Genomic DNA, 24377 nt, shown 5'->3' with positions numbered 1-24377 from the left:
CAATAAAATCACGAAGTATAGGTTGCTCAAATAAAACTCTCCTCGGTAGACAAACGTATCACCCTCGCCAACACACGGCGGAATGACTCAAAGTGGAGATCCACGTCTCCCAAAATAAAGCAGCAATACCCAAACCACAGGGTCCAACCCTTTACACACGCTGCTCAAGAGTCTACCCGAGGCAAGTCACACAATCAAGAAAATGCAGATTTTTCAGATGAGGAATGCGTCCTCTTACTCAAAATCACACAAATAATATCTCATGTCCTAAAGTCGCATAAAACTGAAGAAATGACCGCGCTGGTCACAAATAAAGCACTCGCGCACAAAATAAACATGAATAATAAAGTGGCCAACTCTGTAATAAATATGATGAACTGAAACTAAGAACTTGTCACACTGACAATCGGTCATGTCTGAACATCGGAAAATTACTGAAATATCTCAACACTATATCGCAAGAAACTCATTAGATAATAATAATAATAATAATAATAATAATAATAATAATAATAATAATAATAATAATAATAATAATAATAATAATAATAATATATTACACTGATAATAATAACAATGATACATTTTACAGAAATTTTATTCTAATATTCGGAACTCGAAATACTAAACTGCGTTCGTGGAACTCATGAATCAATAATTAATTTACCAGCTAGATATACAAAATAGTCGTGAAGATGATGCTAACAACTTCGTGGATCCATACTCCACCGTCTTACACACTCTCATTCACACATCATGCAATAAATCCCAGAAAACGTGACGGCATGTTTCCGTACACTTTGAGCTTCCCTAATAATACTTTAATCTAGTCCTTCTTGTCTTTAATTTGAATCCTTATTTACAATTACAATTAAGCCCCGAGACGTACAGTGCGTCTCAAACATCAAAGCAAACAAATCAAAATATTATGTCAGGCTAAAATAAGAAACTGACTCGTAAATAAATGACGCTAACCACTCACCTAAATAAATCAGAATAAAATGTAAGAAAGCAAGCTGTGACCCCATGCAAATGGTCCACATTTATGTTACAATTATATTTACATTAATAAGCTTCCTATCATTTACTTTAAATAGGACGTAGTCCTTCCAAACAAAGCTACATCTACAGAAATTAAATATCAAACTAACCTATCCCCTTTTGCAACAGTAAACACGTTCACACTCACATAATTACATTAAAACACTGCACTTATCTGCAATGTTGACTAATGGCCGCTTGTCCTCGGGAGACAGCCGACCCCATCTTGCTTCTTAGCCCGCCATTTCGATGATAATGCTGCCTTCAGATAAGACTTGGATCAGTCCTTTTGTCTACATCGAGGGGTAGTAAGGTGATGTCGAATTTTCCGTTGCTGCTTCTGCTTCTGGATGTCGTCTAAAACATCCCCTCGTTCACGATGTAGAAACTAGGTCAAGATCAACCGGCCAGTTACTAGAATACTACAGCCGGGGGGTAAATTCCACCGACCGTGAAACCAGTTCCCATTCAGTCGCGGAAACGCTTCTCTTATCTACACTCGTAACTAGGTCAAATATTTCCCATATTTTACACGGCTGAACTGAAAATGGTAAAGTTTATGCCCTCGGAAAACTATTCACACAGGCAGGCTATTATGCACTTTGAAATGATTAAATGGAACTGTTCTCTCCCTTTGGTAGTCGTAAGTTAAAAGCCATTCTCCCAGTATAAGAAAAGTTGAGTATATCAAATGTAGACTGAGAGTCTTCCAACAAAATCTTACGAGTCCCCACACGATCACTCGCGTAAATAAAAACTTCTTCTTACGATGTTACCTGCACAGAATCTCGCCGAATAATAGGGTAACTAACTGGCGCGGTCATCGTTTTTATTAACTCGTCCTCGAAGACGCCGTCGTATCCTCGATTGGGGCCACATCTCTTCTAGACCACTGCCTCGCCATATCGCCGGTGGCTCTATTGTTTCATTGGCTCGACGCATCGCGTACCTGACGCTTACTTCAAACATTTCTTATAAGCGACCCTAGCCTCTCGCCCGGGCATCCGAAATGTTGTCCATTGGAATTCTATTGTTCCCTTGTTCGGCTTTATGTGCGTCATGTCGAAATTCCATCTTCCAAACTTAGCTGGTGAGCAAACAAATCCGAGCTCCAAGCTCCCTGCAGAAATTGCGACATGTGCTGCTGAATGTAGATGTTTCCTGTCAGTTACTAGCACTTAATAAAAATGGAATATTCTCTGTACATTCAAATAAATGACTGATTAATTAAATGAGCACTTAAATAAGGGCTCAATAAGTCATTCAGAAATTGCGCACAGTGTGGTAAATACAGAAGCAAGGGCAAGCACAAAGTACCACGTCACATTCCTCACAGTAGTAGATAGTTTCCCGTCGCCTCTGGTTTGACAGGCACACAACACAACGTTTTCTTGAGTGATTCCTACATCCAGTCGGCGGATTCTCAGATAATTCGTCTTTCCTAACCAAGCCATTATCACGTCACACGGAACAGTTTACCATCATATATAGACCAATTTGCAAAAAGTTATCAGAACAAGGACAATGGAGTTCGCAGAACAACTGTATCGTAGTAACAACAACAACAACAACTCGCAAATTTAGTTATTTCAATGTACATATACACAAATAAATTCCATACGAGGCAACACGAGACAGCTGTTGGACTGCCGCCTAGGCGCGAACTACCCGACTGGCGTGAGACCGGATAAAAATTAATAGGATAGCAATAATCACATCTAATATGAATGGAATTTGTTTTAAATTACGATAGTAGATGGCAGAAGTGATTAAGAATAGTCAGACACCTATAGGAAGCTAACCCTATGTAAGAACACATTTAGAAGTACAAGAACGCCTAAAGGCGTCAAACCCAATACTCGTGCGACAGCTGTTGACGTCTTTAGGCGTCAAACCCAGTTAAGGGGTTAAGCATGGCTCCCTGGTGTTTAAGAAGCAGAAATGTTAGTCCTGACCTCACATAAAACCTCAGTTTTCCATTTATTTTAATACACTGCCACCTGAAGAAAGTGACAGATGTAGGAAATTTTGTTATTTATATAAAATTAAAGATCTTAAAATTCTTCTGAGAGGTTAAAATACAGTTCACAACATCTACAATTCCTAACATTATGATGAAAGGCAACTTGGTGGCAACATTATTAAACATAGAATTATGGAAAAAAAATGGAAAGGAAGCAGTTAGCGTATTCGAGAGTTCTTATATGTCACCTTCTCGGCCCCATTCCACTCAGTAATGTGCAATATTTGAAGCCCTTGCTTCAACAAATCATTCTTCCTTTCTATTTTTCTGCTCTTGGTGCATGATAATAGACCTTATAGCTGATTGTGACAGAGTTGTATAGTGAAACTAAATTTTACCTTACCCTGTTGAGTTACAGCATTGTTTCATTTCAAGTAACCCAGTCTGGTCAAGTGCACATGAGTAGATATCAATCGCATGACCATTAGCTGCAGCTCGCATAGCAAGCGATTCATAATGCTTCACAGCCTTCTTCATATATTTTGCATTGTCTTTTTGGATATCATGATGAGATCGTATAGGTTGACGCAGATCATCATTGACAACCTGACCAGGACCTTGGGAACAGGGTCCACCCACAAACAGCATGATGCGTGCCCCAGTATTGGGGTATGTACACTGCAATAGATTAAAAAACATTCCCATTAGTAAGTCATTTTAATCAAAATATTACATACACAAAATAATAAAAATGGTGGTAAATAAGGGAGAAATATCTTCAGATGCTATTAATCAAAAGAATATATTTGGTTTCACTGTCAACAGACTGTAGAATCTAATGAACTCATGAATAGATAGATGGATAAATACATACATACATACTATATAAACAGAGTGGCAGTTGGCTTTAATCAGGAATCTTCAGTAAAAGCAAATGATAGCGAAGGCATCATACTGTAAGTGAAGAAAAGCATAAAATCTAAGAATTAATTGGACCATAATGTACTTCAATATTAATCCTTATACTATAATTTTGCTAGCGAGACCTAGTGTTTACATTGCATTATGTCTTCTGGTATGGGCTAGATTGAATTTGTTACTTTCATTGACATGTCTCAGTCCCATCCTTGACTTTGACAATATGAAAGCGACCGAGGTATGAGTGATGACTGACAGAAATGCCATTCCTTATACAGCCAGCCCTGTTATGAATGGTATGAAAATGTTGCTCATAGCGTCGGTTGGTGAATGCATTTCAGTGGGGTTGGCAGACTGATATCTAACAGCAATTTCTAGCTCAGTGACAAAAGCAATGGGAAACTACCTCACTCTTCATTTCCCTAGTATGTCTCTTCAGTGATGCCTAGGCCATCTACAGTATGACAGCTAATGGCGGAGCTGTGGAGGATCAAACCGGCTTTCGGGCTGAATACTAAACATACATATACTAGCAGCGGAATGGTTAACTCCATTACGTTAAAATCCTTTTTCAATTTTTATTTGCTTGTCTTATTAACGGGAGTGGGCATCTCGGACATATTCTGAATCGTGGCCCTCCTTGTGCTCATGCGCCTAGGACTATACAATTCACCGGTGGTCCATAACCCGTTAGAGGAGAGATCCTCACTTGGACTATGTGCAAGTAGGGCAGCATCCTGCTTCATGAACACTTTAAGCAAGCCTCGGACCTATGGGAGTAATGGAGTCCCACTCCCATTTGACAGGCGAGGGACTCCTTGGAAACAACTTGGCGAACGAAATGGAATTCGATGGGGAGCTATCAATATTAAAGGGGCTTATGGAAGAAAGAAGGTAGAATTGGCTGAGTCAGCAAAGAGGATGCATCTGGATGTGCTACGAGTAAGTGATATTCGGGTAAGGGGAGATAATGAGGAAGAGATAGGAGATTATAAGGTGTACTTGACGGGTGTTAGAAAGGGAAGGGCAGCGTCTGGGGTAGGGCTCTTCATCAGGAATACCATTGCACGGAACATAGTTTCTGTTAGGCACGTAAATGAGCGAATGATGTGGGTAGATTTGTCAGTGGGAGGAATTAAGACAAGAATTGTGTCCGTGTATTCACAATGTGAGGGTGCAGATGAGGATGAAGTTGACAAGTTTTATGAAGCATTGAGTGACATCGTGATCAGGGTCAACAGCAAGGATAGAATAGTGCTAATGGGCGATTTCAATGCGAGAGTTGGGAATACAACTGAAGGATACAAAAGGGTGATTGGTAAATGTGGGGAAGATATGGAAGCTAATGGGAATGGGAAGTGTTTGCTGGACTTCTATGCTAGTATGGGTTTAGCTGTTACGAATACATTCTTCAAGCATAAGGCTATTCACCGCTACACATCGGAGGCTAGGGGTACCAGATCCATAATAGACTATATCTTAACAGACTTTGAATTCAGGAAATCTGTTAGGAATGTAAGAGTTTTTCGGGGATTTTTCAATGATACAGACCACTATCTGATCTGTAGTGAACTAAGTATCTCTAGGCCTAGGGTAGAGAAAGTGAAATCTGTCTGCAAACGAATAACGGTAGAAAATCTCCAGGACGAGGAAATTAGACTGAAGTTCATGGATATGATTAGTGAGAGGTTTCGAACAGTAGACAGTAAGCAGGTTCAGGATATAGAAAGTGAATGGGTGGCTTACAGGGATGCTGTAATAGAAACAGCAAGGGAATGCCTAGGAACAACTGTGTGTAAAGATGGGAAAAGGCGAACATCTTGGTGGAATGAGGAATGAAGTGAGAGCAGCCTGTAAACGTAAAAAGAAGGCTTATCAGAAATGGCTCCAAACAAGGGCCGAGGCAGACAGGGATTGGTACGTAGATGAAAGAAACAGAGCTAAACAAATAGTTGTTGAATCCAAAAAGAAGTCTTGGGAAGATTTTGGTAATAACCTGGAAAGGCTAGGTCAAGCAGCAGGGAAACCTTTCTGGACAGTAATAAAAAATCTTAGGAAGGGTGGGAAAAAGGAAATGAACAGTGTTTTGAGTAATTCAGGTGAACTCATAATAGACCCCAGGGAATCACTGGAGAGGTGGAGGGAATATTTTGAACATCTTCTCAATGTAAAAGGAAATCATCATGGTGGTGTTGCAAACAGCCAAGCTCATGGGGAGGAGGAAAATGATGTTGGTGAAATTATGCTTGAGGAAGTGGAAAGGATAGTAAATAAACTCCATTGTCATAAGGCAGCAGGAATAGATGAAATTAGACCTGAAATGGTGAAGTATAGTGGGAAGGCAGGGATGAAATGGCTTCATAGACTAGTAAAATTAGCGTGGAGTGTTGGTAAGGTACCTTCAGATTGGACAAAAGCAGTAATTGCACCTATCTACAAGCAAGGAAACAGGAAGGATTGCAACAACTATCGAGGTATCTCATTGATTAGTATACCAGGCAAATTATTCACTGGCATCTTGGAAGGGAGGGTGCGATCAGTCGTTGAGAGGAAGTTGGATGAAAACCAGTGTGGTTTCAGACCACAGAGAGGCTGTCAGGATCAGTTTTTCAGTATGCGCCAGGTAATTGAAAAATGCTACGAGAGGAATAGGCAGTTGTGTTTATGTTTCGTAGATCTAGAGAAAGCATATGACAGGGTACCGAGGGAAAAGATGTTCGCCATACTGGGGGACTATGGAATTAAAGGTAGATTATTAAAATCAATCAAAGGCATTTATGTTGACAATTGGGCTTCAGTGAGAATTGATGGTAGAATGAGTTCTTGGTTCAGGGTACATACAGGAGTTAGACAAGGCTGTAATCTTTCAACTTTGCTGTTCATAGTTTACATGGATCATCTGCTGAAAGGTATAAAATGGCAGGGAGGGATTCAGTTAGGTGGAAATGTAGTAAGCAGTTTGGCCTATGCTGACGACTTGGTCTTAATGGCAGACTGTGCCGAAAGCCCACAGTCTAATATCTTGGAACTTGAAAATAGGTGCAATGAGTATGGTATGAAAAATTAGCCTCTCGAAGACTAAATTGATGTCAGTAGGTAAGAAATTCAACAGAATTGAATGTCAGATTGGTGATACAAAGCTAGAACAGGTCGATAATTTCAAGTATTTAGGTTGTGTGTTCTCCCAGGATGGTAATATAGTAAGCGAGATTGAATCAAGGTGTAGTAAAACTAATGCAGTGAGCTCGCAGTTGCGATCAGCAGTATTCTGTAAGAAGGAAGTCAGCTCCCAGACGAAACTATCTTTACATCGGTCTGTTTTCAGACCAACTTTGCTTTACGGGAGCGAAAGCTGGGTGGACTCAGGATATCTTATTCATAAGTTAGAAGTAACAGACATGAAAGTAGCAAGAATGATTGCTGGTACAAACAGGTGGGAACAATGGCAGGAGGGCACTCGAAATGAGGAGATAAAGGCTAATTTAGGAATGAACTCGATGGATGAAGCTGTACGCATAAACCGGCTTCGGTGGTGGGGTCATGTGAGACGAATGGAGGAGGATAGGTTACCTAAGAGAATAATGGACTCTGTTATGGAGGCTAAGAGAAGTAGAGGGAGACCAAGACGACGATGGTTAGACTCGGTTTCTAACGATTTAAAGATAAGAGGTATAGAACTAAATGAGGCCACAACACTAGTTGCAAATCGAGGATAGTGGCGACGTTTAGTAAATTCTCAGAGGCTTGCAGACTGAACGCTGAAAGGCATAACAGTCTATAATGATAATGTATGTATGTATGTATGTATGTATGTATGTATGTATGTATGTATGTATGTATGTATGTATGTCTTATTAACAGAAGGCCAGATGCAAAAGTTTAGCAGCCAATACATATTGGGACGTATTCATTAACAATTTAATACTATGAAATGGATGTAGACAGCCCTTGATGCAAGCAATAAGCAATGCTTTGTTTGGCTGAGTGAAGACTATATCACATATCGTACCTGCATGCTAATCACAACTGTCTGGGAACAAACAGTATACATAAAAGTGGACCTTATACTCTTACACATTCACCGGGGTAAAAAAAAAAACTTACAAAAAGTTCAATTTCATTACATCCAAAAAAGATAAAAATGAATGTCCAAATGTCCATATTATGCATCTTGTATTAAGTGTGTGTGTGTATATATATTTTTTTATAGTTTGCCTTATGACACTAGAGTTGTGACGATGTTTAAAATGAGTTAGGTATATTTGGTAAAATACGATGACCTTGGTTTAAAACTGTTTAATAGCAGGCACAATTGGTATAATTGGTTTAGATTGGCAATTTCATTGCGCGTAAAGAAAAATAGCATCTAAAAACTGTTATGTGCTTTATTTCTTAAACACATTCCAGAGTCCAAAATATAGAAATACATTATTCGATATGTAACTCAAAATTGTGTGTAAACCATATTTGAAATATTGGGAACAGAAATTTCATTATAAGTAAATAAACTTTTACCTCAAATAGGCTACTGTAAATGACAGCAAAGTATAAAGAAATAATTTTAATTGAAAAAGCACTAAAACAAAGAAATTACCAATTGATCTCCGGAACATACGAAAAAATAATGTCCGGTAGTCTCTAATCATAAAATTTGTCACATTCGTCTTCACATGATAACTGGAATGTTTTGATGACCTGTGTGTCACCCATGTACCCGAGGTTCCACTTTATATAAACCAGTTTTTCAGTTGTACCTGGAGACAGTCTGTTTCGTAGGGGAGTGTGCATTCGTCCGTGAGCTGACCAGTTACGCTCACTTGTTTCTGAGGAAGGTGGTATATTCAAAATTCTAGAAGCAAGTGAACAAACGGGTGGTTTAGTACAGAAGCGTCTCCACCATATAGAAGAAGATACATGTTTTGCTGCAGTTCATAAAGCATTCTGTTGGAAAAAGCTTTAGTTGCCTGAAATTAGGCTAAATTTCCCATAATAATGCCACTGTCATATCCAAATACTTCACTCATTGTTGCGATGAAGTCTAGAACCTGTGTTTCCTCCTCCTGGCTGAGGGTTCTCCCTTAAAATGGGAATCCAACATATTTACTGCAGCATGAATAGCTTTACATGCAATGTTGTGCTTCAGATTCACAGCATCTTTAATGGAAGATTTATCTACTGGAGAAAGTGTATTACATTCTAAGAGTACAGCGTCTACTTCCCTAGAAATGCTATCGTAGAATTCATGTACATTTTAAAGTACAGCGTTATCAGCTTCAACCTTGCATATGGCTTCTGAAACTGGTCGCAAGAGATGCCATGCCTCATCAAATTTCTGCCATGCTTCATCTGCTAACACAGAAGCTTTAAGTGTTCTGTCGCACTGCAGAGTTCAGCATACAATAGTCGCCAACAGAGTCTCTTTATTCTTAAGTAAACTGTCCAAACAAATCACAGTACCTGCCCAACGGGTTGGTGACGGAAGCTTTAGTGTCATTGAGGTATGACCTTATTTCTCCTTTCTCTTGGTTTTCAATAAAGCATTGGACACATGGCGATCCTTAAAGAATTTTACTATTTTCTTCACTAGATGGAAGCACTATTGCAGTGTTCTAAGTGGCATTATGTCCCTTATTAGTAGATTAAATATATATGCTGCACAGCCTATGCAGGATATGTATACTGCTCCACTACTATTTTCCATGCAGCACACATATTGCGTAAACTGTCTGTGACCACTTCTACGAACCTCTCCACACCAATTTCACTAATAACTTCAATTAGTTTAGAAGCAATATACTGTGCAGTTTCCCTCTCCTTACCAGATCTTACACTTTTATAGAATATTGGCTAAGGTGTTCTCACGTTTAAGTTCATGACATTATTCCCCGATACATCAGTCCATCCATCCAAAATCAATCCAAGAGCAGTTGAACAATCAGACTTCTTTGTGAAAAATGTCTTCACAGGATGATATGCGGCTGACAGCAAATATGTGCTGGCTCATAGCCAGGCCGTATTTTCTGAAACACTTCCTGCCAATATTTCAAATTCAGCATAGATAGTGGAGCAGCTGAAGCATATATTGCCCTAGCAACAGCTTTGTCAATTTCACTATCAGCTGCTTGATGGGTATTCTTATGCCCAGATGAAGATGGTTGTGATGAATCTGTCATAAGTTGTTCACTGAGAGAAGAACCAGAAGGTATGAATGATAGCGTAGATGAAGATGCTGTCCTTGATAATTTAATATTCTGCAACCCATTATTTTCTGACATTTGCTTTTTCTCTCTTTTTACTTGTGATGCAACATTCAAAGCTACCCATTTAACAGACTGAGGGCAAAGATCACATCTGATAAGATGTTCTTTTAATTGCGATGCTAGAGCATTATGATATTTAGTTTTACAATATTTACATGTTGCCTCTGTCTTACCATCAACTTGTCTTAAATTGTTTAGATTCCACACCTGTGATTGAGCCTGCATTCCACTAACTAAACTATTCGGTTTGATTACCTAAGATAGCTCAGCCTCAATGTAATGTAAACCGAGGAGTGTCAACACTGTCTGGCTTTATATAGAACTGTGACCCTATTTTTTTTAAATTTTGCTAGTGGCTTTACGTCACACCAACACAGATAGGTCTTATGGCGACGATGGGATAGGGAAGGCCTGGGAGTTGGAAGGAAGCAGTCGTGGCCTTAATTAAGGAACAGCCCCAGCATTTGCCTGGTGTGAAAATGGGAAACCACGGAAAACCATCTTCAGGGCTGCCGACAGTGGGATTCGAACCCAATGTCTCCCGGATGCAAGCTAACAGCCGCGTGCCCCTAACCGCATGGCCAACTCGCCCGGTGTGACCTTGTTTCTTGATGTTTCTGGATTCATTCCATTCATTCAAGTATGGTAGCCCGTGATGCTTATGCGGTATATGCTGCTGTATGGTATAGCAGGTTGCATGACAACCAGGATGAAAAACATTCCTACCATTCTTACAGGGTTGTAAATGGTTTAAAACAACACGTTTATCAATTCAACAGTATTAAACTGTATTTTTACATCTCTAACCGACACAGACAGGTTTTACAGCGATGATGGGATAGAAAAAGGGTAGGAGTGGGAAGGGAGCAACTGTGGCCTTAATGAAGGTACAGCCCCAGAATTTGCCTGGTGTGAAAATGGGAAGATACAGAAAACCATCTTTAGGGCTGCCAAGAGTGGAGTTCGAACCCACTATCTCCCAAATGCAAGCTCACAGCTGCGCGACCCTAACAGCATGGCCAACTTGCTCGGTATTAAGTATACCATTCTTGACATTTTCCAAGCGTAATAACAACCCATCAGTGACTTATCTCCCATTTTGTCAATTTGAATGTCCTCTATGTATTTTATGTTTTGCTGTGCAAAATCTGGGTAACTACAGACAATGTTGTTAGTGCAGTCACTGATGAATTGTTGATGAGCGAAGTGTTTCAGTGAAGTTGATACAGTGATCAGTAGTCACTGGGCTTCATTTAAATCCAGTTTCAAGATTATGTGTGTCCAGTTTATCACGGATGTAGCTAAAGGCTGCTTTCATTCAGGACAGGCGCAGCTTCCAGTATGTTGTCCAGGCACTTGGTGCATCATTGAGTAACGTTCATAGTGCTTTAAAATGGTTTACAGAACACCAGATATTCTCTAGATCAGATTCAGGCCACACTAGGGATACATCGGTGGTGGATGACTCGATTGCAACTGAAGTGCAAAACTGTCTCGAGCGCATGTGGCAGGCCATGAGTGAACAGACTGCATCTAAGATTAAGGTTATTTGTTGCAGGTTTGAAAGCCCAAAGACCTACCATAGGTTCCAAACTATCAGTACAACACTGTGTCGATAGACTTGGATTCTTATTATCTATTAGCTTCACTGTCCGCATTGATGATTCTATTATACATACACACGACTATAAAGACAGGAACTTTCCACATAATCAATACTTTTTATTATTATAAGGTGTCAAACATTTCTACATCACAATAATATCACAGTACCGGTTTCGACCTTTTACCTAGGTCATCTTCAGCTGCTGAAGAACCTGCTAGTAATAACAATATGTAATTCAAAAACACTATTTAATCAAATCAAGAGTGACACACAATTCGTTAAAATAATACTTTATAATGTTAAAATATTCTTCAGGATGTAGTTTTCAAAGTCTAAAATGTTCATTAATATTCTTGTAACACACTTAAAAACGTCTTGATGCTGTGTTGGTAAAACATTATCATTAAAAGCTCTTGGTGAGTGCTAAAATGCATTAATGAGTTATGGCTGTGGAATGTGCTTAAGAAAATGGCTGTGACAGTCTAATATATTCGTCGGTATGTCCAGATTCTGTTCTTGATGAGTGCACATGCTCATTTACTTATTCCGTTATTATACTATTATTACTATTATTATTATTATACTGAAGCATTAACACAGCCATCCCTTTCTTAAAAACCACTTACTTAAAAAGAGTTAATAAACAAAAGCAAACACATACAAATAAACCTCCAAAAGACACGCCCCGCTCTACCCCGCCCCTCCCTCGCCCCACCACCTCCCCCTGCAATAGCTAGTCCCCGGCGTACAGGGCACAGTATACGGCACATTCCCGGCAAATACACAATGACAAGCGAAGCACTGCACGTAAGTAAAAAACACATTCCACTTTAAAACACGTTCAATAGACATTCTCTACCAGTAATATCACCTTTTCTTCCAATGGAACACGAGAATGAAGAGGGGAGCATTCTCACTTTACCAATCTACTATTGATGCCGACACTTTAATCACAGCAACTTTTAACTTAGAGGGCTGGAATTTGAACTTCAGATCTCCAAACAATTCAGTTTCCCTACTTTAGGTATTAAATAATATGCCTGAGTGTTGGAAAGATGGAAGAAAGTCTGGTCCACAATATTGATACTAAATATTCAATGATTTAATACCAGTTTAGAAGTTCTGGAGTAGTTAAGGTTTCAGCTCTGGCAGTAAATATATCAGTGAAACACTTCCTTGGTTTAGACATATGCTCACACATGGAAAGACCTATTCATCTCTGATGGAAATGAAATTTAATAATACACAGATTTTAATTTTACAAATTGAAGGATTAACTTAAGTAAATTATCAGTAAAAAATTATATATACATATATAGGCTCCTGTAATTAAACCGGGGTAATATAACGAGATGTTATAACAAATCAGTTCTTGGAAGCTATCAACTATGCAACCTTACCACATCCGAGGCAACTGGCTGTTAAAAAAAATTCTTATGTGGGATTTGAACCTCCTGCCTCGAGCACTATCCACTATCACATATCTCCCCACCCGCTTGCCATGTGAGCTACTGCGACATTTCACCTACGGCGCCCACTTCCCAGCCTATACTGTACTGTGCTCCTAGTCTGTGCGTCCACCTCCTGTTTTAAAGTATGTGTTCTGCGTATCTGTACCTGTTTTACGGGTTCATTCGAGGTACCCATAATGAATTAATAGTGGCAATCACAATTCCTGCTGTCTTCTAGCCCGTAAACACACATCTCGTTATATTACCCCTGTTCAGGGAGAGGGACCAATGTGTTTCAGAATTGCAGTAAATATGAAGGGATGCATAAAACTGGATCGCAAGGGGCTGGTGGACCACCCGGTGTATATATATATATATCTGTATATCCATAAAGTTGTCCTGTAATTCAATTAAATTTTAGATCACAAATCGCTGACTATGACAGAGTAAAGTCATGCCGTCCATGCCAAAGACTCTTATCAACAAAGAGTTACATTCAAAATTTCACGGCTTAGTTCCGTGTCTTGTCACTGGAAGATGGAACATCGCAACTAGTATTCACAGAATAAGAAAAATAAAAAGGGATGCACCTCAACTGGAAAAAAATTATATTCTACCACTTTTCTTCAAAGCAAACACACCCTACCCAAATAATCAACAATCATGCCACATATTTTTGAACTAATGGAGTGAAATGAGACGAGATCTGATATTTCACATACGATAAATTTCATCGTAATTCCGTATTGATAATTTACAATGGAATAGACAAATGATAGTGTAATTGTCCAGCTAGTCAATACAACTACATTTATAGACAAGTTTTTTAAATTGCAGAAATCCTTACATAATTACGGCTTGTTTTAGCCTCCTTGAGCCATATCCAGTCAGTATTTCTCAAAAAATGTTAACACATAGCAATTTTTGCAGGCGCAGCAACAAAATGTACATTTCATCTCTTTATAATAGAATGTTAAAATTTTTATGTTGTAAGGACTACTGTAATGATTGCAATTTATAGAAGATATGAAATGAATTAATGGTGAGTGAAATAAGTATAAATACCAGGACAATGGGCGCCATCTGTAAAACAATTACAGGAATATATAACTATGTAGAGCAATGAGTAACTCCCTCTCCCAAGGTGACGGTCATCAGGCTGACGAAGCTCCAGACTTACTTTATAACCTTACCTGTTTACCCCTGAAATTAGATTTGGGTAGCAAGCCAGGTTCATCCATACTCTACTGATAAAAGATTCACTGCAAGTTTCCTTCCATGACTTTACTCCCAAAATACATAAAATGTATAAATTACCTCAATGAGACCAACACCTGTTTGCCGTTAACAAAGGGCAACTTTACAGACCACTAAAAACCACATACAAAAATAAATGATTTGACGAGACCAACTCGTGTTTGCCGCTTACACGGTCTAATTACAAACATCTACAAACCACCAACATGAAGAAAGAAACATAACTTTGCGAGACCAACTCGTGTTTGCCGTTTACAAGGCAAATTACAAACCACTAAAAAACACCAATTTAAAAAAATCACTTAACGAGACCAACTCGTGTTTGCCGCTTATAAAGGAAAATTACAAACATCTTCAAACCACCATAAAATTATTTTCACTATTTACATTTATCATACCTTCAGGTAAGAGTCGCACTGCACTCTACTGTTGCAGAAGAAAAGCCTAATCTGGTAGAGAAAAGTACAACGACTTTCTCTACGTACGGATGCAACCTTTTTTACGAAGAGCATCCCTAACCTTATTTACACACTTCATCGACGTCTTGAGTTCTTTTCGAGTGCCACACAGGTTGGTGTAACGCCTCAGGTTTCTGTAACTGAAAGTGGATACTCGGTCGACGATTTCCTCGACCAAGAATCAGCTCTGTGCTCAAACACACATCCACTACCGAAGTAGCGTCTTTGACCTAACAGCCACCAGAAACTCATTAGCATCAGCGACATATAGCGTGATCACTCCAAAAACGATACTCAAGAACAATACAACATTGCCTAGGACTATGCGCAAAGTAGCTCCCGCGCGCCGGTCCAAGTGAGAAACACACAGAATCAGAGACAGAAACACAATCAGAATCAGCATTAGAATCACTTGCCGCTTTTTTTTTTTTTTTTTTTTTTTTTACGGGGGGCCCCCGTAGCCCGCTCCCCCGCCGTGACCATCGACTCAATCTACATGGCCTCCGACATGCTATTAGTTTCTAAGTAGAAAAGAGATAGCTGGGTAGAGTGGGAAGTGATACTACAGGAGTATCTGCCTGTCCCCATGCTCAGCATGTTACCAGGCCAGATGTGGTGGTGGGTGTCAATAGTGGTGTAATCGGGTAGTAAGGGTCAGGAAAAAACCACATAGGCTGAAATAGAAAGATGCCTACGCGTACCTGCTTATATAGGCTTGCTACACGTGGTTACAGCGTCCTGGAAAGTTTACTGGTAGCAACGTTCTCACAGGCACTTCTTCACGCGTCACTCAGTCAACCCAACCTCGCTTAAAACAAAGTCCTCGTATTGGCTATTGTGCGTCTGATGTGACATCGAACGTCCACTCACGTACATCCACATTGATCCACTCCAATTCTTCAGCCTATACTACCTGCCGTACCCCGTGTTTCCAAGCCACTTGTTGCTAGTGATGGGCTGCGAATGGACTCGCGAAGACTCGAGTCTGGGATCGTAAAACTCGAGGTACTCGAGTCCGGACTCGAGGCCGAGGACGCTGGCAGCGTTATCTGCGAGCCGTGTATGGAAACAACACGATGCTTAATATTTTAGGTAGGCCAAGGACAAGTATTGGGTCCGTTTCCAAATAATGCACAGTGATATAATGTACAAACTGATGTACATTATGCCGTATTTACATGAATGTATAGGCCTACACAACAAAACCATATTGTGACGTAAACTAAGGAATGTGTGGACTCAGGTGCTTATGAGCTACAGTCCGGCTCTATGGCTAAATGGTTAGCGTGCTGGCCTTTGATCACAGGGGTTGCGGGTTCGATACGTGGCAGGGTCACGGATTTTAGCCATAATTGGTTAATTTTGCCGACACGGGGGGTGGGTGTGTGTGTGTTGTCTTCATCATCATTTCATCCTCATTATGACGAGCAGGGCGCCTACCGGTGTCAAATCGAAAGACCTGAATCTGGCGAGCCGAAGATGTCATCGGACACCCCCGGCACTAACAGCCGTACGCCATTTCATTTTACCGGCGCACAGTGTGAAATTGTAGAGATCAGGCAGGACAAACGTACATTTTCGACTAATCTATTTATATTATAAAGGGCATTATTGTACGCTCGCGACTATACAAAGAATACCTGACCGTAAAGCTTTTAAAGCTGTGTGTGGTATATGTGACCTCTACAATTGTGTGAACATTGCGCCCCTTACCGAACCTTGCGTCTCGCACTGTCAATTGTCTGCAGTGTGTTCAGATGAATCTACGTAACTAGCGACTATGTTAAGATATTTTTAATGTGAAATAGGGATGGTCAGCCTCTGTGGTGTAGTTGTTAGCATGATTAGCTGCCACTCCCGGAGGTCCGGGTTCGATTCCCTGCACTGCCACGAAATTTGAAAAGTGGTACGAGGGCTGGAACGGGGTCCACTCAGAGTAGAGGTGGGTGCGATTCCCACCTCAGCCATACTGGAAGTGGTTTTCCGTGGTTTCCCCACTTCTCCTCCAGGCAAATGCCTGGATGGTACCTAACTTAAGGCCACGGTCGATTCCTTCCCTCTTCCTTGCCTATCCCTTCCAATCTTCCCATCCCCCGCCAAGGCCCCTGTTCAGCACAGCAGGTGAGGCCGCCTGGGCGAGGTACTGGTCATCCTCCCCAGTTGTATCCCCCGACCCAAAGTCTGAAGCTCCAGGACACTGCCCTTGAGGTGGTAGAGGTGGGATCCCTTGCTGAGTCCGAGGGAAAAACCGAACCTGGAGGGTAAGCAGATTAAGAAGAAGAAGAAGAAGAAGAAATAGGGATACAGCTAGATTGCTATCTTTCTTTCTTAATCTGCTTACCCTCCAGGGTTGGTTTTTCCCTCGGATTCATCCAGGGATCCCACCTCTACCGCCTCAAGGGCAGTATCCTGGAGCGTGAGACAATGGGTCGGGGGATACAACTGGGGAGAATGACCAGTACCTTGCCCAGGCGGCCTCACCTGCTATGTTGAACAAGGGCCTTGGTGGGGGATGGGAAGATTGGGAGGGATAGACAAGAAGAGGGAAGGAAGCCTACAATGAATAGTTAAATCATGTTCCTAATCTTTACTCCGTATCTCAAGTTACCAAAGGCTAACCTACTGGGCGATATAACGCAAATATGCAAACTCATATCCTCATCCCGAGGTGGTGCAGCTCCTTTCGGGAAAACCCCCATTGCAGGTGAGCTGCATGTACCATTTCAATCACATACCAGCCTTTCGGACATTCTAAAATTTCTGGCGGTACCGGGAATCGAACCCAGGCTTCCAAGGATGGGAGTTAGTAACACTAACCGTTACGCTACATAGGTACTGTAATGAGCGAGCCCAACTAAATATAGACGAAGGAGAAAAGGAAGAACATTGTGTGACAAACTAAACGAATGGTATTTCGAAACAAATAAGTTACGGTGATACACTCGCGTGTTTCATGTTATGGTCATCATTTACGTAGCTGTTGTAATAGTACTTAATGATTGGAGCATTTCTTCCGACTGCTCGGCAACAGGTCGCTGTTATGGATCGTGACGTCACAGTGGAGACTCGAGTACTTCGCACGGGTTACTCGGCGAGGCTTGGACTCGCCAGACTCTATTCTCGCGAGTCCAAGCGTTACTCGCGCACATCACTACTTGTTGCAACACATTCAACAGACCTCAACTGCCCTTCCCGATATAGTCGCAGTTTTCCCGGTTGCACAATCCTTACGGCTAGACCATATTTACAGACTCTTACCCAAACGGAAATTTATACAAAATATAATGATGCACATATCCAATATTCCCTAACTACACATTCTTCTTATAATATTACGTTTTTACATTCTCAATGAACAAAATTACATGATTTTAACATTACAAACTATATACGAAAATTTCCTAACCTAAAAATTCGGGGATCGTACATACGTACGGTTACACTACTAATCCAATTTTAACATTATACTATTTTTCAGTTCGACATTTTGACTCATTTTTCTCATGACCTTTTTTTTAAAAGAATATTTCAACACACCTATACTACATATGAGGCTTTTTATCATGTAAGAATTATGACATAACAGTCTGATTGTTTAGAAAATATGTATATTTCGTCTTTGTAACATCAAATGTAGCTGAAGATCACCCAAGGAGGCCAAAATATGTCCTAATTGTGTAAGGATTTTTGCAATTTAAAAAACTGTATGTAGTTTTATTGACTACGTGGGCAATTATGGTATATTACCATTTTTCTATTCCATCTGGTGTTTCAATATTGCTTGGCAGTTGATAGCCCACAGTAGGTGAAATTGTTCCAACTGGTTATGGTATAAACTGTGTGCATATATTACAATATGTATTCATACAGCATGTGCATTTAATAGCATTTTTAATTTCAGAATAAATTTTATGAGTCTTGTGTTCTATATAGGTCTCCAGTTTATGCATGTTAAATACTACACAAGAAATTAATCAAGTTCATGGTTTATAGCATTTTTAATTTCAAAACATTTGTACCACAAATGTCAAACATTTCACAGCCAAATGTTGTCAGATAATTTTGTGAAATATTACATTGGACTTAAGTAGATTAAAACTATACAGTATATTATATATCAGTTAGTCTATCAATTAAAACTGAAAGGACTTTTCCTCTTGGCAAAACTTAAATCTGACAATCCCGTATACCATCATACCATTGTCTGTTGTCCATCTCACAACATTGTCAAGGTCTTTTTTTGCAACTACTCACAATCCTGTAACTTATTTACTGCTCTATACATTCCAAGTACATGCTGAGCAGAGTGGCCATACATGTTAATAAGCTGCCGGTAAGAGGCAAAGTTCTGCATTTGGGAAATGAGTGGGTTCGAACCCCACCGTCGGCTGCCCTGAGAATGGTTTTCTGTAGTTTCCCCATTTTCACTTCTAGGCAAACGCCACGATAGCTGTTATTCATAGGCTGCGACTAAACTTAAAAATGTGGATTAAAAATATACAGTTACTGGATATCAATTAATCAATTAAAACTAAGAGGACTTTTACTCTCGGCAGAACTTAAAACCCGATTTTTAATCCGGTTTACCAGTACCATTGTCTGGTCACAGTAATATTTAATTGAAAGACCCCCCCAAACCCACTTAATTGTTACAGGACCATATTGCGCCGTATCCTGACGGCTCATTTGGCATATTTAATTATTTAATTAACGTGGACTGCAGTCCACGTTATTTAATTATTTAATTAACGTGGACTGCAGTCGATGGTACATGATTAGTGAGCTAGAATTGGGACCGGAAGTAAAGGAGACGGTCAGGCGTGAGATACTAGCCAGTAATTTTCCACCGACCGTGAGAAGCTACAAATTTTAAAGCAAGCCAGCATCGAACGCACGTGTAAGGGAGTGTTACACCACTAGTTGAATTGAGCCAATGAGAAATTAGGGAAGCACGAAGTGATGAATCTAGAATGACCAACTTTATTCTGAGTGTGCTGTGTTCATTGTGAGATCGTGGTTCAGTCCGTTATTTGTAGCTATTCCACAGGTCTGAGTATTATATATATTTGGGAGCAAATTATGAAATTCAAATGAGTCAATATTTGGTATATATGAGTAGGGTCAATCATTATTTCAGTGAAATATAGAGACGTTACGCAAGAAAATAACTCTGATTGGCTGATTGTTTAAACGCCTGGGAATTCCCCTAGTGCTAACGACGGCTGGAAGATATTTAAGCTCACCACTCGGTGGAGCGTCCTCCTTTTTGCTACTCTTCGTTGGCTAGTCTACTTCGGTACTACCTTGTGTACGCGACACGCGGAGCCGCTGCCACGTGGGCAGAGTTTGTCCGTGTCTGGTCACACAGATCAAGAACCGTGTAAATTGTACTAGTGAACAGTGTGTTATCTAAAAACAATTACGTTTAATTGCTAAGTGCGGGATGGCACTATTTCTAGCGGTAACTGTGCAAACTTAACTATTTTGCCGCAAACTGGTAATAAAGCGAAGGACGCTTGCGTATATTACTTTCGTTCGGGTCGTGAATGCGAGAGAAAATGATCGTGTGCGTTTCGTATCCGTTAATAATGTGCTCATATTAATTTATTCACATAGGCTTCTTATTTACAGCCTGGAGTGGGTCAATGCTGTGCACCGTGCACGTACAGCGGTGAAGAGAAACTGATTGTACATATGTGTTGCTGTTCTACAGGAACGTGTTTCAAGAGGATGGCTTCACCAGGAGAAGAAAGAATAATTAATCAACGTGTGCAAAGTGTGTTAGCCATGGAGTAAGGAGCAGTGGGAGCGATCATGTAAATTGCTAACGACATCATGGGAGCTGCAAAGTTAAGTGGCACGTGGTTATTATGATGGCATGATTTATGAAGTACATTAAATTCTAGTGAGGATTAGGTTAGGGATTTTTAATAGAATTTTCAGCCAGATGGCGTTATTTCATTTTGTATTGTTGTAACTGTAAATATGGACAGGATTGGGATGCATGCTATCTTTATTTTTTTTATTGTTATATAGCTAGATAGTTGGGGAACTGAGGGAATTTGCAGGTTGATTTCGTATTTTTGTGTGTGTATTTGTGCATGATATGTATTTTATTCTAGTGTTATTCCTGTGTTTTCTTTAATAGAAGAGTTAGATAGCCGCAATCATCAATATTAAGAGTAATGCAATCGCAACGTCGAGCTTAAATTTATTTAAATTTCACAGAAGTTAGATTCAAATAAGCTGCTTGGTTTGCATGAATTTTCAGGAGCTGTAAGATGTATGGTGCTGCATGTATGTCTGTATGTCGTTGAACTTAAAGTAGGATCTTTGAAATAGATTGGAAACTGTTTTGGGAAAAGGTCAAGCAGGGAATCGAACCATGAACTGTTATTGAAAGGCATGTTAAATGAGAATGAAATGCACGCTGATTTATAAGTGAAATCATGGGCACGTGCAGAGTGCACGTTTGGCAATGTTATGTAAAATATAGGAGGCTAGAATCGGCCTAGTATTTTGAAATGGAGAGATATTATTGAGATGTAGAAGAAGCCGTGAGTGAATTGTCAGGCCAAGAGATTACTGTGTGTATTGAGAAAGAAGTTAGCCTGCCTGCAATGTGTGTATGTTAATGTGAGCCCACGAGAGTAGTTGTTGATAAATGAGTTTGCTATCAAAGACAAGTAATCAGCTCAGAGAAATATTAGCCCAGTTGTGAAGTGAAAAGTAGCTTCTGTGCGAGACCAATTTCCAAACAGTAACCAAGTCTGGAGAGTAGTTTTGTTTCTTAATATTTACAGCTGATCGCCAAGCAGGTTGCATGGAGAGGAAAGACGACAGTGGGCGTTGGCCTACGCTCAAATGCAGCGTGATGAAATGCGACTTAGCCCGTTATTTTCTCAGGGTATATTGTGTGATATTTTGACTTGTTTTATTTTCAGGATTGTGTACTTGAGTGATATGTTGTAATTTTTGATGTCTTGTTGTTAAATAGGGAAACAGCCCGTATGCTGATTTGATGATTGGAGGTTATTCTAGTTCTGTCTAGATCTGTGTTGTGAACCAGAATTCACATGTAGAGTCAGTGTAGTTATAAGCTATATTTTACCAACCTGTTTAAGTGTATATAATTTGTTTATTACTCCAGTGAGAATGGTTGTATATATACAGTAGATGAATGCCACTAGAAATTAAACGTATTTCATAAATTCATGTAGCACATTCAATCGTATTAGATCACTCGTACTAGCCATTAACGGAAGCAATCCTCCCAATTCAATGACTCTGTAAACTGAGTTTGTTCGGCATCGTAACTCCATGTAAACAAGAACTTTGATCTACAACGTTTGATTTGAGATGATGTTTTTAATTAATTAATTCTGTAATTTTGTTTCAACATTTTGAATTACCTTGTGGTGTAATTATTTTGATTTACATTATAATGGTATTTTGGTGCGAATCAGTTTCATTTCAAAGCCGTTTTAAGGCTATTTTTTTGTTTTTTTGTTTTGATGATTAGTTTGGATCGTGTTATTTTTTGTAATAAATCAATCTTACCCCTTATACGTATTTCTCATTCGACAAACCTTTATAATTCTTCTCGTTATACTTAGATATAAGTTTGAACTTTGGGTTTATTACTACCCATGACAACTTAACACACTCTCTACCCATATGAGCTTAGTCGGATGTTTTAGACAGGAAGTGGAGGCATTGTCCTAGTTGGCCCTAACCCCATATGGTACAGTACCATATAATGCCTCACCTGCTCTGAATCTCCAAATTCTATTTTCTAGAAAATTACCCACTCATTCTACCACTCTTATCTAATCCAATTTTCCTCCACCTCTTTACCCAATTTCATTCCCCATTGTTCATTTCACCTGCATTAGCTCCTGTACTGATGTTGAAGTCAGGAAGCGCATACAGCCATAAAAATGTGTCATAAATCATCATCTCACCTAACACCCGACCCCATATCAAGAAACAGGACTAAGGAGTAGACATACATACACGGTGTAACATCTGCAAAATGCCTTATCTGCGATTCCAGTTCTTTGATCACCTTGCTATTTTGTGATGATGAGATAGGAAAAGACCAGGACAACCCCAGTATCTCCCAAGAGTGAAAATGGGAAATCACAGAGTACCAACTTGAGGCCTGCCGACAGTTTGAACCCACCATCTCTAGAATGCAAGCGAACACCAACATAGCCCAAACCTTGTAAACAATTAGCTCAGTTGCTCGAAAGAAAAATAAATACGATAGAAATTTTCATCATAGCGGCAGTCTTCTGCATTACTCTCCACATCCTTTGAACTTCAGAGACCACTGAACTGGAGTATCACATCTCTCAAGTCACAAGATTAGAAAGGGAAAGATCCAAAATGTTAATTGACGGACATATTTAGCAATTATTACTAGATGGAATGCAAGACCTATAAGTGGGGTTGGATGTTAGGTGAGATGATAAAGTATAGCACACCGGGCGAGTTGGCTGTGAAGTTAGGGGTGCGCAGATGTAAGCTAGACCATGGGGAACTGTTGATGAAAGTGAGAGCTATTGGATTAGAGAAGAGCGGTTGCATTGGTAGCTGCCTTCTAAAAAAACATAGCTGTCAGAATTATAGTAGGTGAAGAATTCTCCGATCCTGTAATAATTATTATGACTACCAATTATATATGACATGTTATCCTTAGCTGACTATTTTGCTTTATTCTTTTTTATTTTTTTATTACAATTTGCTTTATGTCGCACTGACACAGATAGGTCTTATGGCGACAATGGGATAGGAAAAGGCTAGGAGTGGAAACGAAGCGGCTGTGGCCTTAATTAAGGTACAGCCACTAGCATTTTCCTGGTGTGAAAATGGGAAACCACAGAAAGACATCTTCAGGGCTGCCGACATTGGGGTTCGAACCCACTATATCCCAAATGCAAGCTCACAGCTGTGTGACCCTAACTGCACGGCCACTTGCTCAGTTCACTATTTGCTTTTTATTTTCTTAATTTTATTATGCACAGAACTTTCTGGCACACTGAAAACTTGAGCAGCTTCTCTATATAACATAGTATTCCCTAATACATTTTCTATAGCTTGCTTCATTGAATCCACATCCACACTCCATGTCCCCCTGTCAGTATTTCTGCCTTTAAACTTTGGCATTTTACAAGTCCATAAATTACCTGGAACAAAATAACATTACCACTGTCCAGTGCTACTATCAAAAGTGGCGTCTGGAGTTATCGGATTGTTTACATAGGAAAATTCATTCATATGTGCTAAACTACAAATACTCTCATTATAAAATTTGTTGGCTGTGTTTTTAAATGTGTTTCAAATAATAAGTATGAAGTGGGTACATTACCTCGAAAGTCTGGTATAAAGCTGCAAATGTAAGTTCCGACTGCAAGTACT

The 24377-nt window shown here is 39.8% G+C and overlaps 1 protein-coding gene across 3 annotated transcripts in view; it reads right to left on the bottom strand.

Annotated features, from left to right (window-relative positions):
* Positions 1–24377, bottom strand: part of Sec23 (transport protein Sec23) — a 286316-nt gene that overhangs the window by 119195 nt on the left and 142744 nt on the right. For all 3 annotated transcript variants that reach the window (XM_067140550.2, XM_067140551.2, XM_067140552.2), the window contains exon 7: positions 3408–3682. In XM_067140550.2, the coding sequence (XP_066996651.2) occupies positions 3408–3682 (275 nt within the window). The remainder of the gene's footprint in view (positions 1–3407; positions 3683–24377) is intronic.

The sequence above is a fragment of the Anabrus simplex genome, chromosome 2 (genome assembly GCF_040414725.1).
Source record: "Anabrus simplex isolate iqAnaSimp1 chromosome 2, ASM4041472v1, whole genome shotgun sequence".
Classification (NCBI taxonomy): Eukaryota; Metazoa; Arthropoda; class Insecta; order Orthoptera; family Tettigoniidae; genus Anabrus; species Anabrus simplex.
This window is presented reverse-complemented; position numbering and strand designations above follow the sequence as displayed.